The 19,024-nt window shown below is 39.6% G+C and overlaps 2 protein-coding genes across 4 annotated transcripts; both read right to left on the reverse strand.

Annotated features, from left to right (window-relative positions):
• Nucleotides 1–176: 176 nt before the first annotated feature.
• LOC136682165 (uncharacterized) lies at nt 177–10,884 on the reverse strand. The gene is made up of 7 exons (XM_066658813.1): nt 10,839–10,884; nt 8,792–9,118; nt 8,333–8,364; nt 7,665–7,697; nt 5,641–5,701; nt 3,956–4,333; nt 177–3,190 (listed from the first exon to the last, which is right to left on the reverse strand). Exons 1-7 carry the CDS (start codon nt 10,855–10,857, stop codon nt 1,986–1,988), a joined length of 2,055 nt encoding a protein of 684 aa, XP_066514910.1. The 5' UTR covers nt 10,858–10,884; the 3' UTR covers nt 177–1,985.
• Nucleotides 10,885–11,742: 858 nt separating this feature from the next.
• On the reverse strand, nt 11,743–17,065 carry LOC136682445 (uncharacterized). 3 transcript variants are annotated; one of them, XM_066658896.1, is made up of 6 exons: nt 16,941–17,065; nt 16,408–16,503; nt 16,000–16,203; nt 15,726–15,919; nt 14,518–14,545; nt 11,743–14,368 (listed from the first exon to the last, which is right to left on the reverse strand). In XM_066658896.1, the coding sequence occupies exons 2-6, from the start codon at nt 16,418–16,420 to the stop codon at nt 14,172–14,174; spliced, it is 636 nt and encodes a 211-aa protein (XP_066514993.1). In that variant the 5' UTR covers nt 16,421–16,503; nt 16,941–17,065; the 3' UTR covers nt 11,743–14,171. The 3 variants fall into 3 exon arrangements, with proteins under 3 accessions (XP_066514993.1, XP_066514985.1, XP_066515000.1); XM_066658888.1 differs by having other exon boundaries at nt 16,408–16,534; nt 16,941–17,029; XM_066658903.1 differs by having other exon boundaries at nt 16,408–16,474; nt 16,941–16,996.
• Between the last annotated feature and the right edge of the window lie 1,959 nt (nt 17,066–19,024).

The raw sequence follows: 19,024 nt of genomic DNA on the forward strand, positions 1-19,024 counted from the left end.
TTCTAGCTTGTGTGACGCCCTGGGTGAACCCACTTTTTAGGGTGCTCCAGCTCTAAAATATTTCAGAAGTGCCCCTGTCATTGCAGTAAAACACAGTGTATAAGACTTGCAGAAACAGATACACAACACTTATTGTTGCACAATATAAATTTATTAAAATAACTGATAACGCAGTATATTCACTAAATAACAGCGTAGTTAATACAACTACAGGAAACCCTTATGATGTCACCTCACCAAAACAATAATATTCTTTTAAGTTGTGATACAGGCTAAGTAATTCCTGATAAAGGCTACACATATCATTGAAGAATATTGTGAAAATGCATCTTCCACATTTAACATATCTGTTGCCATTAACACACACACACACACACACACTAGTGCACTCTGGGCTGTGAACACACACCCAAAGTCGCAGGCAGCCACCCCTGGTGCGTGGGGAGCGTTTGGGGGTTCAGTGCCTTGCTCAAGGGCATTTCAGCCATGGATGTTCCTGCTGGTCCTAGGGATTAAACCAGCAACCTTCTGGTACCAAGCCCGGTCTTCTGACCATTAGATTACATTACATTTATTCATTCATTCATTCATTATCTGTAACCGCTTATCCAATTCAGGGTGGGTCCAGAGCCTACCTGGAATCATTGGGCGCAAGGCGGGAATACACCCTGGAGGGAGCGCCAGTCCTTCACAGGGCAACACAGACACACACACACATTCACTCACACACACCTACGGACACTTTTGAGTCACCAATCCACCTACTAACGTGTGTTTTTGGACTGTGGGAGGAAACCGGAGCACCCGGAGGAAACCCACGTGGGCACGGAGAGAACACACCAACTCCTCACAGACAGTCACCCGGAGCGGGACTCGAACCCACAACCTCCAGGTCCCTGGAGCTGTGTGACTGTGACACTACACCACCGTGCCGCCCTACATTACATTTACTATTTATTTATTTATTATTATTATATTATTTATCTATTTATTAGCTATATGTCTATAAAAAAAAGTATATTATTAAAGAGATAAACAACATTTTCATATCTTTATACTTTGTACATTTCTGTTCTACTTTCCTCTTTTTCTTAAACTGGCCACCTAATGATAAGACCCTTTCTTATCCATTTTTGTGTGGATTTGGCACTCAAATCAATCATTTTTACCCATCATTCAACACTGTCAACCAACTTGTTTTTCCTCCCATTTTTCAGGAGCTGACCAGGAGATTGTAAAGTTCTAAGACTTTTTCTATGTACACAAAAGTACATTTTCTCTCAAATATTGTTCACAAATTTGTCTAAATCTGTGTTTCCAATGTTAAACAGTTACATTCTGGAGGAGCCTATAGAACTTTCCATTCCTCCCTAAATTAGGCCAACATTTGTGTGGCCATGGTTTTAAAAAATAAAAAATAAAAAAATAAAAAGGAGGTTATTATATTGCCCTATTAGAATAGTTTGTTTTGCCTTAAATGCTACACTGTTTAAGGTGGGATGAAAATGTATACCATGGCTGCAGTAATTTCTGCTCCATTTGATGTGGACTGGAAATTGGATAGGCACTAGAATGTCACTGCTCCACCAATTTGGAAGGCAAAGGTGGTAAACACAGCTGCCTCCTGCACCTTTTAATGTGGAAAGGAGAGTTCTAATAAGAAGAGGTTTGAGAAAAAGCAAATGAGAAGAATGTTTGCATGCTTTAAAATCTTCCAACGCTGAGGAGTGGGTGTGTCTACCCAAATGAGGGTGTGTTTTTCAGCCCCAATCTCTTCTGTGTAGTCTGGAATTGCAAATTTACAACATGGCGGTCAATTCTGTCTTCATTGCTGTATAATGGAAGGGACTGGAGACATGCAGTTTCTACATTCATTGGTTATTACTGAATGTTGACCCTGGTTTATATTTCAGTTCACAGTGCACAGCAGCTACAATGAAGTCCAGTACCATGGTGTAGGTGTCCACACTGAGAAACTTTCACGGCTATTCACTGAGTAGCTGCTTTTTCACTGCAGTCTTTTTACTAGAAGCGTCACTTGATTCTTTCTTCAGACTCTGGCTCTTCTTATGGTTCTTCTCCATCTGCCTGCTCAACTCTAACTGCATGTTTAAGTTTGTGGTCAAACTCTCTTGTTCAGCTTCAGGAAGAATGACCTCCACCAGGTTCTCCTCTGCCTCAGTCTTGGATTCTTCTTCATGCCTCTCCTCCGTCTCATCTCTGTGTATCTTAATGTCCTCCTTCTGCCACTCTCTCATTTCCTTCAAGTTGTTTATTATGTTCTCCATCTTAATTTTCCTCTGCTGGCCTCGTCTGAGGTCTCGTTCCAGTTCCCTTTTTTGATTGCCTTTCTTTTCTTCCTTGAACCTTCTCTCCAGTTCAGTAATTTCCTTGATCAGTTCTGTGAGTTCTTCTTCATGCTCTTGTATCACTCCATCAATTTTTCTCAAAGAGTCCTCCACCACTTTTTCCAGGAGCTCATTCATTTCTTCATCTTCCCTAGCTTTCCTCTGTCCTTCTACCATTGTGATATTTATTTCTTGTTCTCTAATCTGAGCTTCTGTCTCCAGGTAGGTCTCACTGCTGTAGAACTCCTCTCTGTTTTCTTCCACCATCTTCTCAATCTTCTCCAGCAGCTCTGAGACCTGAGACCCCTCTCCACTCTCCTTAATGTTGAGACAGTGAAACCTGTTCCCACATTTCTCCACAAGGCTCTGGACCTCCTGGTTTCCTGACTGGACAAACTCTTCAATCTTCTTCTCTTGGTCTTCATCAGTGACGGTGAAGAGGATCATGGTGTTCCTCCAGCATCTCTCTCCAAACATCTCCTCCATTTTCTGCAGCATGTCTCTCTCCTCTCCTGAGGTCTGCTTCACTGGTATGACTAGGAGGAAGGCGTGGGGTCCTGGGGCCGACAGACAGACACAGAGTCCCACGTCCTGTCTCAGCTCGTCCAGAGAGAGTCCAGGACTGAAATAGTCAGGAGTGTCCACCACTGTCACCTGTCTCCCAGCCACCTGGCCCTGTCTGCTCTCACTCTGCTGCCTCACTGTAGACGCTCCAGCCCTGCTCCTCTCCTCTCGACCCAGGAGCTTGTTTCCTGCTGCACTCTTCCCACTTCCAGTCCTCCCCAGCAGAACCAGCCTCAGCTCTGGTACACCACCAGACTCTGGAGGAAACTCTCCACTCACTGCAGATCAACAAGTAAGAGACATTTGAATCAATTGGTTTGATGGGTTATTGAAATTCGTAGTAGTACTGATGGTATTACAGGACTTTTCTTACTCAGCAGAGTAATTCCCATGCTAGCTGCTCTCCTGACAAGAATCCAATATTCTCAGAATAACAGTTTTCAGACATTGTATGCAAGCCTCCATCTATATATTCATGAGTGACCAGACGCCTGCTGGCTAATTTTCTCCAGTGCTACACTTCACAAGCTCAGCAGGATGGCTCAGAAAACTTAGCTCAAAATACTCAAATATTAACTGAAATGATCATGTATCGCTCTGATCTGACCCTGCTGTGCACATTGCATAAACCATGACCTCTGTCCTGACTTCTATCTGACTACTGTGTTTTAATCTCTATTCATTTACCTAAGGCTCTGGTGCTGAATTCAGCAACAGATATATTAAAACCGAGGAAGCCTGTAATGCCATATCTCTCTTTAGTTCCCATTAAAACTGGTAGAAATGCAGTGGGGTGGTTCACTGGAGAGCACCAAGGTTCCAAATATCTTGAATTGAAATGAGTCAAGAGGTCCTTTTCCTGGACAGGGCTCTATGTAACATTTGGAGGCAGGTCGGAAAACAACCTCCCTCTCCCACCCTTCTTGATTTCAACATAGTGCTGTAAAAGTGAATTACAATCTGCAGTTGTAGGGGGAGCCCAGGAGCAAAAATATCTAGTCTTACTTAGTCTTGTTTGTATGGTTACTTAAGTGGTCACTCACATGGTGGACTCTCCAGCTCCAGACTGTGTTGTTTCCTGACTGTAAATTTAGAGTTTGCCATCTCTCCCAACTGCTTATTTCTCTCTTCCAGGAGTCTGTCTTTCTCCTCCATCTGCTGTTCTTTTTTCATTAGCTGTGAGTCTTTCTCACTCAGAAGTCCCTCTTTCTCCTCAAGCCGTTTGGTCTTTTCAGATAGTTCCGTTTTCAGCTGCTCCACAATGACCACCATCATCTGCAGCTGACAGGTCTTGCTCTGAAATGCCTCCTCCGCTCTCTCCGAGTCGTGCTTTATGAAATTTAACTGTTCTTCACTCATCTCCAGTAACCTTTGCTTCTCTTGAAGTTGGCTTTGGAGGCTCTTAACATCTGTTTTAAACTCTGAAAGAGTTAAACATTAGTTGATCAGACTAATTAAAAACAAAATATTATAATGATTTAATACAGAATAAGTGTAGGGTCAAAACTCTGATACTGCCACTAGGTGTCAGTACAGTGGCTGTTTCATAAAGTGAAGTAGAAGTCCTAACACTTTGAAAAAAGGTACAGTAGAAGTACATTATTGTCACTGAAGGTACAAACAATGTAAATTTCCTTTAAAATGGACAACAGTGGTGTTACATTCCAGTTGTGTCCCCTGAAGGTACATTGCATTCTCTTTGCCATAATGTAAATAACACAAAAGAACATAAGTCCTGGGGCCTTGTTTATAAAGGGTGCGTACACACAAAAATGGGTCTGAAACGTGTGTATATAGCATCTCATGCTGAAACTATGCTATAACACAAAGTTTAAAAAACAAAGATTAAAGAAGAATTAAAGATTAACAATCACAAAAAGTTGAAATAACTTTAAAAATACTGAATATTCATTCATTGTCTGTAACTGCTTATCCAGACCTGAAATCACTGGGCAAGGCAGGAACACACCCTGGCGGGGGCACCAATACTTCACAGGGTGACACACTACCTGCTGCACCACTGTGCCATCCAAAATGCTGAACATTAAAAATTAATTAGTTACGCTGCTTGCTGTATCTCATTCTACTTTGTGTGTAGTATTGTTTTACTCTAGCTTGTTTTATTTCACTTTGTATTTTATTCAGATTTTTTTATTTACATTTTAGCCCATTTTGTATTATCCAAAAATGAGGGACTGAGGCCATCAAACAACACCTCGCCTTGACCCTTGAAACAAGAACTACCATTTCCAAAGTTTCTATTTTATACTTTGGTCCTCCGCTGACCATTTATAGGTAAATTTGGGCGTTATGGAACATGAGGTTGGTTCATCTACGCACGTTTCGAAGAAAGATGTGATTTATAAAGAGAAAACAGCGTACGCACGGTTTTATTTTATTTTATTTTATTTATTTATTTATTTATTTTTTTTTTTTGCGCAAGCCATTTTCTGGCTTTGGGCGCACGCACACTTTCACTCCAGAATACACGCAGAGTTTTATCAGTGAGGCCCCTGGAGATTAAATGGGGCATATGAAACTTTAATATCTACAATTATTATAGAATATGGTACACTTATGTTTCCTCACTAATGGTACTGAATGTAACTTTGAGGGTGCCACCAGTGACAGTTTTTCTGAGGATGAAGAGAAAATCATTTAGGCTTAAACACCACTGGACAAGCAACAAACCTGAGTTCAAACTCAACCGGTCTACTTTCACACTTACCAGACAACAGAGCAGAGTCCTCCATTTTCAGTCTCTCCTCATCTGTCCATTTTCTGCACCACTGTGGAGCCATATCACAGAGTGAGAACTGTGTGAATGACTACTCTGAAGAACAGTGCTGTGTCACTGTGAGTCACGTTATTCCATGAACACAGCTGACTGGAATTCAGGATTTGATCATTCAGATTCCAGCCACATGGTGAGCAAAACTAATGTAATGAGAAAATAATAATAATAATAAAAACCTTACTCATTGTAGCTGTCGCGGATAAATGTGACTTTTTGTTTGTTAATGTTGTTGATTGATTATACTGAAATAATGTTTTGCACTTTTGATATTCGATTTTCCTTTTGAATGGCAATGCCCTCTGCTCTTCAAACCAGTAACTTAACATTGAATGTGGTCATGTGATCAATCACATGATCAATCTGGTTGGTGGAAGAAAATTGGGTGTTTGGGATATCGACGGGAGCTACACGAGGACTGAAGTGTTTGTTCCTGAAGAGCTACAATTCAGTGTTAAAGGAGTGTAACAACTCCTAAATTTCTGGTCAGAAGGTGCACACGATTTTCACGGTGGTAAAAGTGGAATGGAAGCTTAATAAACGCTTGACAAACATCAGTAATAGCGTGGTCTTGTCTGTACCAGAAGATAAAACTTTGGGAGCCGTTATAGTGTAAAACGTGGCCATTCATTAGAGTACAACGAGGTTCATCAGCGTGCCTCGTCACTTCACAACTCTAATACCGTATTCCACGTCGAAGATGTGCCGCATATTTCGGGCTCAGTTTGACGTCTATCCCAGGCTCCGTAAATCTGCCTAATCCAGGACATATAAAAGGATTCTCTCACAGTAATGAGAAGATGGTGTTGTAGTGTCCACATCAGCCACAAGGAAGCAGTGTTGCACTAACTTTACAAAATCAAGTTTGTAATAAATTCAAACACTTTATAGAACACCAGGTTACACTTTATCTATTAAGGTGAACATTTTTTTGTTTTTATAATTTTAATTTGTTTAAATAATATGTTTTTATTATTATTTTGAATATTTCTGGCAGTTCAAGTAATATACTTTTGTAAGTCATTTAATTTGTGTTTAATCTAATAATAGAATTTATTGGTGGTCATATTGCTCACTTATTGTAAACATTTTTATATTGTGACTTCAAGTCAATTAAAAAAATGTAGAAGGCACAATTAAAGGAGAAATTACAAAATGAGATTGAAGACTCAAAGACAAAAGGTGTGAAGAACGCAGAAATGCATGCAGTTTTTCTAGTACACAGAGTAGGGCTCCAGGAGGCATCATCTCAAGTCGAAAAGGAGGTGAGACGATCAGAAAGAGTGAAGCGCCCAACTTAAAAGATGCTTGAGTTTAGAAGGGATGAAATAGCAAGGAAGGAAAGAAAGTTTATATTCACATACTTAAACTTTAAATCTGAGGTTCAGTTCATCAGGTCTAAGCTTAAGGACGATTGCTATAAAAGAGAAATTTTGAGTCCGCACTAAAGCAAGAACATGAGAGTTTATGTGCCCTGACCACCACACTTCAAGATGTCAGAAGAAAAATAGTTACACTTCAGAAAAAAACTTTGGGAGCAGTTAAACTCATTTTAAAAGGCAACTACATTTATACTCCACTGGTTTAGAAATGTATTTTTATCATTTGTTATGTTCATTTATTCATTCATTCTTTCATTGTATGTAGCTACTTGGTCCAGAGCATAAACTGAATAATTAGTTGCAACTTTTATGAAGGCTTGTTCAAAACAGGGTCAGCTGCCCAACAGTTCTGGAGATTAATTTGTGTATTTTGTTTGTTTGTTTAATTAATTTTATATAGGATTTTTATAGTTACACACATTGTATACACAGTTTTTACACATGCCCCAAGATCATCCAAAAATATTATACACTCCAACTAACTCTAGAGCATATCTGTTCAATCATTAATCCTTAGCAGTGTAGAGTAAAACTACACTGTTTAAAGAAAATAAATAAATGAAACACTGATCTCACCTGCTCGATGTTGACATAGGGAATGATTCCACGCTAAGCAACAACAAAAATAGATTAATGATAAATAACTGTAAAACATGGCCTATAGTTTCTGTAGCTTGAGATCTATAGAAAAATCTAACATTTGCCCGTTCATCTGTAGTTGGGTGTCTGTTAGCTAACAGAACAAAACTGGACAGCTTATTTACTCCTTCTAGTGTTTTGAGCTCAAATAAAGCGACATTACCAGGCACAGTGTGCGCTAGCAGATAATAGATAATAAATGATGGGTTATAATGTATTTATTCATTCGTTCATGGTCTGTAACTGCTCATCCAGTTCAGGGTCATGGAGGGTCCGGAAACTACCCTGAATCAATGGGTGCAAGGCGGGAACGCAACTTCGCAGGGCGACACACACTCAAACATTCACTCACACTCTGACACTTAGGGATACTTCTGAGTCGCCAATCGACCAATCGCCAATCGACCTAACAAAGTGTGTTTCTGGCCCATGGTAGGAAACTTGGAGGAAACCCACCGGCCACAGGGAGAACAAATCAAACTCATCATCAGGCAGTCACCGGACCGGGGCTCAAAACCACAACTACCGGACAGTGTGATAGCGACACTCCCTGTTGAGCATTGTATTCAGATGGAGTAACATTCTGTCTGTACTCACTGGCTTACCTTAAAGAACCCAAAGATACTTCGGAGTGGACCTATGTGAGACAATAAACACAACAGTGAGCATTACACAATGACACATACTTTTTTTAAACTACTGCTTACTTAATATTTTAGACAGAAAAAAGAAAAAAATAATTACGTTATATAACAGATTTCTGTTCAGCATCAAATAATAACATCATACAGAGTGATGTAAGGGAGAAGGAGGGCCCCCCTACCCACCCAGAGAGTATGAGTGTAGTTGGGCCCATGTTAAAAAGATGGCTAACAGATCAGTCAGTTTAGATCTCTTTAAGCTTTGATCTCAGAATTAGGAAGATCACTAATATTTTGTGGTGTAGTACACAACAATACCCATTGGTTTTAGTCTCAGGCATCTAATTCGGAATCTATAATGGAGGAAAGCCACTGTGTCAGAGAAATGATGAAGTTGTGAGTGCAGAGTTAGAGAATACTTACGCCACCACACTCTTGCTGTAAACTCCAGAGTTGTTTCTCTGTTGTTGACCTGACACAGGTAATGTCCGATATCACACTCCCTGCACTCTCTCAGCAGTAAAGATACATTTCCTCTGTCCAACTCATGAACGAACAGATTGACTCTGTTCTCATAGCCCCGCCCCACCGTCATCTGCCCGTTTTTATAGAGACAAACACAGTTCGTCTCTTTAAACCACCTGATCTCCATCGCAACAGCACTGACGTTTGGAGACAGATAGCAGTAGACGATGGCTGCTGATCCGAGGGGAACCTTTTCAGGGCGGCGTCCCATTAGTTTGAACGTACCTGCAGAGGAAAAGATACACAGAGTCTTTCATTGAAAAATGTAAACATTCCATAAATTAAATATGAAAACATCTAAAGGAACACTATAGGAACACTATAAGGCTTTGCCTTATAGCTGTAGAGTGTAAGTCATTGAAATCATTGGGGAAACTGTATTCTTAAAGACAAGTAGTGCAGTTTCTGCAGTGCTGCGCTCAGAGTAGCAACGGCAGAGGCTCTATTCTCACTATTACAGCTCAGTTAAACAGTACAATGATTTGAAGCTGTCATTTTCACATAAAATAATACTTAGTATTCTTTAAGGGCTTGTAACTCTTGCGTATATCAGCAAATCTTCAGTGAAAATCCATCACGTTTATTCATTAATTTTATGTAACTGCGTAACCAGTTCAGGGTTGCAGTAAGTTCGGAACCTACACATAATCACTGAGCAAGCCATCAATCAAGGAGCACCTGGAGGAAACCCTAGCTGACACAGAGAAAACACAGAACTACTCACAGACATTCAACAGGGGAGGCACTGTCCTGGAGTTTTAATTTTCTTAATAACTGTTTCAGATGTGTCTTACTGATTTTAAAATTATGGCTTATGTATTTATCTATTGTTCAGCTATAATTTCCTTATATATTTCACAACACTATTTTATTACACAATACTTTATATTTAAACAATACTATATTTATCCATTCATTCATTCATTATCTGTAACCGCTTATCCAGTTCAGGGTCGCAGTGTGTACAGAGCCTACCTGGAATTATTGAGCACAAGGCAGGAAAACACCCTAGAGGGGGCGCCAGCCCTTCACAGGGCAACACAGACACACATATTCACTCATACCTACGGACACTTTTGAGTCGCCAATTCACCTACCACCGTGTGTTTTTGGAGCACCTGGAGGAAACCCACGCGGACACGGAGAACACACAAACTCCTCACAGACAGTCACCCGGAGCGGGAATAAACCCACAACCTCCAGGTCCCTGGGGCTGTGTGACTGCGACACTACCTGCTGCGCCACCATGCTGCCCATACTATATTTAATTCAAATATTTTCATGTTTAAACTTAAGTTTCTGATTAATTTTCTTTTCTGTTGTTATTTACTCTTTTACTTGTTTCTCCTATTTTATTTTGAAGCATATTATGCATTCTATTGTATATTATGTGCTATATTAAACTCATTAATTCATTCATTGTTTGTATTCGCTTATCCAATTCAGGGTTGCGGGCTAAATGTAATTATTTATTTAAATTACATATAAATGTTATAATGTTATTGTATTCTTATTTTCTATAATGTAATAGTCACCAATTACACAATTTAGCTATTACATTTATTTCCCCCAGTTACAACTTCTGAGACATCAGTAGACAACTCCCCCTTCCTTTTCAACTGCCGCTACCACGTCACCATTTAACAGCTCATCACAGTTGGAGGACTACACTAAATGTACTCTCCTGGAACCCTGGCTTTGTCTTGCGATGATACGATCACTTGAGAGCCCTGAATTACACTTCGGTCTTTGATATGTGTGTCAGGTGTGGTGGTGATGGAGGATGAAAAATAAAAATAATGTGCAGGTCTCTCCATTTCCTGAGAAACAGGATGTTTCAGCAGTCAGACTCTAGAGAGACTGTTTTTCCCCAGCTCTGATCTGGCAACAGCAGCAACAGTGTTTATAATAAAGTCGATCAGTAATAAACCTGAGTTTAACTTACAGACGCGAGCAGCTGCCATTTCTCATTTGATACCTCATACAACCCTGAGAGAGAGAGAGAGAGAGAGAGAGAGAGAGAGAGAGAGAGAGAGAGAGAGAGCACCTTGTACAGGAAACATACTTAAATCATTTATATTTCCTTTTCTATTATTGTTTATTACAATTAATTTCAGTTGACGTTCAGTACTCTTACCTTCACTGTTCTTCTCTGTTGCAGGGCACTGTGTCCACTTCCATTAGAAATTTAGAATACAGACCTCTGAGACTCCTGTTACTAGTTTGCGGAGTGGGTTGCAAGATGTGGGGTGTTCAGACTTCACTTTCTCTTTCATTTTATGCAATGTACCCTCCCAGAAACACAGTGAAACCTCCAGAGCTCTGCTACTGCTGTCTGAACAGCTTTAAAATCCTGTCTGAGTCGTGCAGCACATATTTCATCGTTCTGAATGTAGTTTATCTGTGTTTTACTGAGCTCTCTTAGAATACCTATGTTCTTCAATATTTTTTAAACCCAGTGCAGTGCACATTAAGGGAAACATTCATTCATTGTCTATAACCGCTTATCCAGTTCAGGCTCCCAGTGTGTCCAGAGCCTTCCCAGAATCACAAGGCAACACACTCTCACACCTACGGACACTTTTGAGTAGCCAATCCACCTGCCCGTGTGTGTTTTTGGACCGTGTGTGTTAACCTGAACTCCCGGAGGAAACCCACACGGACACATCAAACACCTCACAGTAACCTGGAATGGGACTCAGTCCCAGGACCCTGGAGCTATGTAACAGCGACACTACCTACTGCACCAGCCTTAAGGGAAAACAGGATTTTATAAATGTATATTAGGCTTTAAATGAATCAGACCATATCTGTGAGTTTTATGCAGATTAAATATTTTATTGGGTCAGATGGGTCTACAGAATGACTTTGTGATGGTGTGGCTTCAGGTAAAAAATACTGAACCCAGCTTTGGGTAAAAAGGCAGGAAAACACATTTTTAAGAACTGAAGCAAACAATAAATGTATCTACAATCTCAGAGAAAAGGGTACGGTAGAGGCGACCAGATGGAGAGGTGAATATTTGTAAAAAATTCATTATGGAACTGTGTAAAATAATAGAATATACAAGTCCTGCAAATAGGGTGTATGAAATCAACACAACTTTAAAACTTACAAATATAATAAATAAAGGTACAATTATTTTCACTAATTTAAGTTACAGAATATGTATCCTTGAGGATACCACTTTGCATGCTCAAGGATGCATATTCTGTACCTTAAATCATAATTTACCATATTTTATTATAATTATACTACATTGACAGCAAAGGTACCAACACAGTGACAGTTTTTACTGACAGTGTAGGATTATGTATATACAATATAAAACCAGTTGATTTAAAGTGATATAGTGTTTGCATTTATTCTATAAAATGACACTCGTATGAGTTGAAGTGAGCTGAAGTGAGCGGGAGGTAAATGTAAATGTTTCTTCAATTTGGCACTATCACTGCATTTGGCTCACACAGTCTCAGCCATATGACCCACTCTTTCGATGAGCCAGCACAACGTGTAAATAAATAAATACAGCGCCCTCCTAAACTATTGGCACCCTTAGTTAAAATGTGTTAAAAGCTTTAAAATAAATATTTTTATTATTGCAGAAGCATAATCTCACTCTGACAAAATTTAGAAAAAACAACCTCCAACTCAAAAGCAACCAAGTGAAAATAAAAATAAAAAAAAGAAAAAATCCTGACTAAGAAATAATTATTTCCCATAAAAAGACCTGTTCCACAGTTATTGGCTCCCTTAACAATTTCTTGGAAATAAATGTATTTGAACCATTTATGTAATTTCCACTGTAGTGTATAGTGTATCAAAGTATCTAGGAACCTTTAATTAGTAATTCATCACTTCCTGTTTCCCTGGGGTATAAATATGGTGTTACACAGAGGCCTATTTCTCTTACTCACTCTTAAAAATGAGAAAGAAAAGAGAACACACAATTCAAGTAAGGCAGATGTGTGTCGACCTTCATAAATCAGGCAATGGCTTCAAGAAAATAGCCACACACCTGCAGATGCCCTTATCTACAGTCAGAGAAATCATCAAAAATTCAAAACATCTGGAACTGTGACAAACAAGCCTGAAAGAGGACACAAGTGTATCGTGCCACAGCGCACGTTGAGAAGGATGGTAAGAGAAATAAAAAGTTCTCCAAAGCTCACTGTAAGAGAATTGAATCAAATGGTAGCATTATTATGAGGTCTCCCAAACAACCATCAGGTGCTATCTACATACCAACAAGCTGTTTAGGAGACTTTTCTGAGTTATACTCATAAGTGTAAATTGGTGGAGTTTGCCGAGCCGTACTGGGATTTTAACTGGGGCCGTGTGCTTTGGTCAGATCTGACCAAGATAGAGCTTTTTGGCAACAAACACTCTAAATGGGTCTGGCATAACACCAAGGATGATTACACAGAAAAACACCTCACGCCCACTGGTACATTTGGGTGAGGATCGGTGATGCTGTGGGCCTGTTTCTCCTCCAAAGGACCTGGGAACCTTATAAGGATACATGGGATCATGAACTCTTTGGAATATCAGGACATTTTGTATCAGAATCTGGTGGCATCTGCCTGAGAGCTGAAGATGGGTCATCACTGGGTCTTTCAGCAAGATAATGACCCTAAGCATGTGGCCAAATCTACTCAAAACTGGTTTACAAGGCACAAAATCAAGCTTCTCTCATGGCCATCTCAATCCCCAGACCTCAGCCCAATAGAAAAGCTATGGGGTGAGCAGAAGAGGAGAGTGCATAGGAGAAGACCCAGGACTCTGGACGATTTAGAGAGGTTGTGCAAAGAGGAATGGTCGAAGGTCCTTTCTTTATTCTCCCATCTTGCAAAGAGTTATAGGAGAAGATTAAGTGCTGTCTTGGTGGCAAAAGGAGGTTGTACAAAGTACTAACACCAGGGGTGCCAATAATTGTAGTACATATGATTTCATTCAAAAGATTTATTTCTTAATGTGTTTTTTTTCTCCTTTTTTGCATAAGTTATTTTGAGAAATGATTAACAGAAGTTCATTTGTAGGGTGTATTTTACTCACTTTTTTCTTTCCCACGACGTTATTCCTCTCTTCTACAGCGTCAATTACAAATTGACTGTTATGCAAATTAGGCGATGACGCAATTGAGCAATTTCTAGTTACTATTACGATAGCTAATAGCTAATCTCTTACTGAAGAGTTGGCAACACTGATTTGCTCGCTATTTACCCAGGATCCAGCTCTAACTGCAGCTCAAACAGTCTTCGAGTCTCGGCAGGACGTGTTATGGAATTACGCAACAAGGGAATAAGGAACGAATACAACAACAAAGACACCCAAAGACGGGGCAAATAGCCGAGCAACAGCCTGCGCAACAGGCGCAGCAGTTACAGCGTCGACAGCACGGCTCCGTTTCTTCTCCATTCCTCTCGGTGGAGTCCAGCAGCGGCACTGAAGACTGCGACGTTACTGTGCCATAATCTAGAATCAAATGGTTTTAATAATAATCTCAGAATAAGAATAGGAATAATACTCTTACGATACTTGTTTAAATACACTTGGAAAATTGGGTGGGGTGTAAGTGATGGTAAAGAGGATGATTATAAATGATGTGAAGGTGTTTGACTTACTCTTGTGTGTGAAGGCTGCTGCTGGTTTCTGGAAAGAAAGAACGTGTTTTACTATAAAACCACAAATAAATACCACAGGACAAAAAATGCTAAAAAAATAAAATAATAATAATAATAATAATAAATGCTTCCAAACTGATTCATTTGTGTCTGAATATGTATTCTATACTGTTGCAAATTAACTGGTAATTATGGGAATTAATGGGAATATTTTAAGATAAGGTGAGAAACTTACATATAGTTGGTAAAAAATATTCTTGAGTATCTTGGCTAAAATAATCAGATGTCATACCAAAACAGTTAATATTTTAAAATATGCTGCTTCTCAATCCCAGGCCACATGGCACATGGCTATTGAGACCACAACCCCCTGCCCTGTTTATTCCTCCATCACATGTACAGCAGATGATTTCTAGAAACCTGACACTCACTACTACTGAAAGCACACATTTGGACCAAAGCACTACCTAAAGGTATGTTCTGACAGTAATAGCATTGAAACATTTAAGCAACTATTAAATCAAGGTGTTCACAGTTGCTTGCTAACTGGTAAATCAGAAAAGTTTTCTGAGTAATTTCATTTAAGAGACTAGTTTACCAAGGCTACCATAGGCTAGCTACCTATATTTTTTGCCTCAGTGGGTTTCTGTAACCAAAATGAATACTGATTAATTATTTATTAAACATTTTGAAGCCCATTAGCATTAGTGTGTTGATAAAAGCATGGTACATTGATAGTGTATGATATAGTTCCTTTAAATTATCCAATATTTCCTATTAATTCCAATACATTTCCATAAATTCCTCAAATTCCCATGGAAAGTTTACATTTTGGAATATTTCTAAAGTTCCCATGTAAAGTTACTGGTAATTTACTGGAAATTTATCAGAAATTTTCTACCCCTTTGCAATACTCTCTCTCTCTCTCTTATATATATATATATATATATATATATATATATATCTTTCTCTCTTATTTTTTTATATTTTTTCCTTTTTCCAGCCTCGAGTCTGTTGACTGTGAGTACGCATTGAGCCGTGTAAGTCTGGGGTGGGATGTAAGTCTGAAACAAGTGGGAGTTTTTAGTTTCTGGAATGAGAGTGTGTTGGGTCTGTGTCTCAGGAGTGAGAGTCTGTGTTAAGTCTTTGACTTTATTCAATGTTTCTGTCTGACCTTATACGAGCAGGAGGTTTACAGAGGACAGTACCTGTAATTTTAGGTGCTCTGAGGTCTGCGCTATGGCAGTTTCATTCTTTCTGCACTTCAGCAGTCCTCTGTCCTCATGGAACAGACAGTCCACTGTGAGTGTGTTCTCTCGTGTGATGTTTCTACTGCTCTCTGGAACAACTATCTCTGGATTAAATGTGTGATGCAGCACCACCAGAACTGCAGGCTTCACAGCTGTGGAAAGTGAAATGAACATCTTTCATCATCACATTCACCTCATACAGAATCTGAACTTCATCGTAGGAGTTATGTACCTGAGAGGTCATTAAGTTTCTGCTGCGCTTCCTCAAGGTCAGTCCCAGTTCGAGAGACAATGGGACAGAAAGCCAGAATGACATCACACTCCCCAACGGTGGACACCCTCCTCAGACGAGAGTAATCTGAGCTCAGATTTTTCATAAATTCCACATGAGCCCATTTTGTCTCCCCAAACACAGCAGTGTAGTACTTCACTTTCCCTGCAGTGGACATTTTTAATATGTTAAGAGTGCAACCATTCATTTTATTTGAAGGCTGTTTATGTACAAAAAAATTTATAAAATCATAAATAAAAACACTCTCTGTTTCACGAGCCACTTTGGAGACTTTGGTTTTATTACAGTGCTTCATCATTAACATGAATCTGTATTTTATCATAATTCAGTCAGGAATATGTAACTCACCAAATGTTGCCATAACGGTGGCCTTCTTCCCTCCTCCTTTACACTGCTGCCGTCTGTCTCTCTGTGTCTGTTAATGTAATACCAAGGAAAACGCTGCTGTGTGGGAAATAACATTAATAAACTACACCTGCAAAAAGAAAGAACAAGAAAAATACAGAAAGCTGAAAGAAAGGAAAATAAATGAATAAAAGAGAAAGAAAATAAAGGAAAATGAAAAGAAAAAATGATGAAATTAACACAGTAGGTAGAAAGGAACAAATGAAGAGAAAAAAGAAAACAAGTTGGAAGGAAAGAAAGAACGAAAGAACAGAAACGATCAGAGAACAGGAAATAAGGGGAGATAAAGGAAGAGGAAATAAAGGCAAAGAAAGCAACAAAGAAGAAAATATAACAGTGGAGATGTAAACAAAGACAAATAAAGGAAAGAAGGTAAAAAATAGAACAAAAGAAATAAATAAAAAGGAGAAAACTCTTAAAAGGAGAGACGCCTAAATCCAGCACCAGGGGGAGGCAGAGTCTGACCAGTGGTTCACCTCAGCTAACCCTGGAGGACAGTGTTCAGTCCCAGTGTGTGCTGGTCACTCTGTCACAGAAAGAGTGCGATATTCCTGACACAGCCGAGCAGACGCAGGACACGCAGTCAGGAGAGAAGTCACCTGGAAGGCGTCTGTGTGTTTATGATGGAGAAGAGCCGGTTCCTCAGAGGAATCCCGCAGAACCAGAGTTTACAAAACAGGTCCACAGCCTACTTTCATTTTCAGACTCTCTCTACCACATTGGGCAACCTGAGCTAAGACACCCAGACTCTGGTGAGGCTCAGCTTTCTGAACATGTGTCTAACTACAAGGCTAGACATTTTCAGACAAAACTACCATTAAGGACAGCGTGCTGGCGCTGCAGATGGTGCCGCTGTCACACAGCTCCAGAGCTCTGGGTTCTAGGATGAGTCATTATTAATATATCTTAATTACCACATCAATCCTTCAGAAAGACTTACTTGCACAGATCCCCACAGGGATCATTTTTCATGGCTCTAATCAGTGGAAGACACAGACTGTTTGAAGGGCAGGGGTGAAAAGATATAAGGGTGGGGCACGACACGGTGCCTCTTATAGCATACCAAACCTGTAATGTAATGATAAGGGCACTTCTTAAGACACATTATGGAATTTTCTTGCACTAGAGGGCACGGTATCATAATTTATTGCAAGAAACAGCACTCAGTTATTTATTTACCATATGAAGGGCAGCAATAAGGGAGTTTGTCACATTTTTGCCACTCTAGACGGTGCTTTAGAGACATTTTTTCTTCCATGGAGACACGCATTTTCTGTTTCTCACATTTCGAGAGGAATTGCAAAAACCACTGAGTGATGTTAAGGTCTGAGCCCTGGGGAGGCCAGTTCACAGCTCTGAAAACGCCAGCTTCTGAGTTTATTTTTGATCTAGTTCCTTTATAGGTTTATCTATTTATTCTGTCTTTTCTGGTCATGTGGAATCTGTCGAACAATTGAAGGAAGGACACGAACGGCTGTGTGTTCAGAGTTGAAGCAAGATTGGAACCTGATTTCATCTTTGTTGATAAAAGTGTTGTTTATCTGATGGCGACAGTTTAAGAACTAAACCAGTCTTTTGTAGTTGTCAGAAGGAGTTGTTTCTCTAGCTTTTCACTGTTTGTTTTCAGTCACGAAACATTATTATGTTGTATGTGGTGTAGTGTGGGGTAACAGAGGAGGAAGAGTAAGAATGGGTGATTTCTAAATTTTCTTGTTTAGAAAATAAAAAGAAGGGTAAATAAAAGCAGAAATGTTTAAATCAGATATTCAGTGTGTTTTTGAAAAAGACTCAACCATCAGGAAAATAAAAGACCAGGGCTGAACTTTAGCTTACGGTAATGTACACACTTTGCTGAAATCCCAGTTTAAATCTATACCAAGAATGAAACCAGTGATACCCTTGTTGCAAATAGTAGTGATCTGGCCTGCTGATTTTCACCTGGACGATCAAGAACAGGAAGGAATTTGAAAAGAAATAATCATGAGGGATGGAGAAGATAAGTTCTGTAGGCAAAGTATAGTGCAAACCTTTCTGTAATTACTGGCTAGTTATGTGCAGTAAATCCTAAATTAGGTTTGTGGCTGTGTTTTTAAATGTTCAATTTTCAGGTTGATTGGCTGGCTTTTGTCCAGTCTGAGGCCACATGTGGGAACCACCTTCCTAAATACATGGACCTTCTTCAGTTCACTGGAGAAGTTTTTTAGACGCATGTCACCTCCTGAACCTAGTCTTTAACTCACTCACATTTAGCTGGACTACAGTTGGCCACAGGGGGGACACCATTAATAACTAGGTCAAAAGTTAATGTTTAGAAAAGCTCCCCTTCTTCAAAAGACCTCACACAGGAACGCACACAGCTTGGCAACTGAGTGGTGAGGGAAATGCAGAGAAGATTTATTATGAGCAGAAATCCAGCAATTCAAGCAAGTACACCAAGAGCATGATACACTGAGGTAGACAAACCACAATATACAAACTACAACCTTGTTCTAGACATAAGAAAACTTGACATCATTATTTCACAGTTTTACTCCACATTAGGGTGACCAGATCTGAGATG

Source organism: Hoplias malabaricus, chromosome 2 (assembly GCF_029633855.1).
Source record: "Hoplias malabaricus isolate fHopMal1 chromosome 2, fHopMal1.hap1, whole genome shotgun sequence".
In the NCBI taxonomy this organism is placed as follows: domain Eukaryota; kingdom Metazoa; phylum Chordata; class Actinopteri; order Characiformes; family Erythrinidae; genus Hoplias; species Hoplias malabaricus.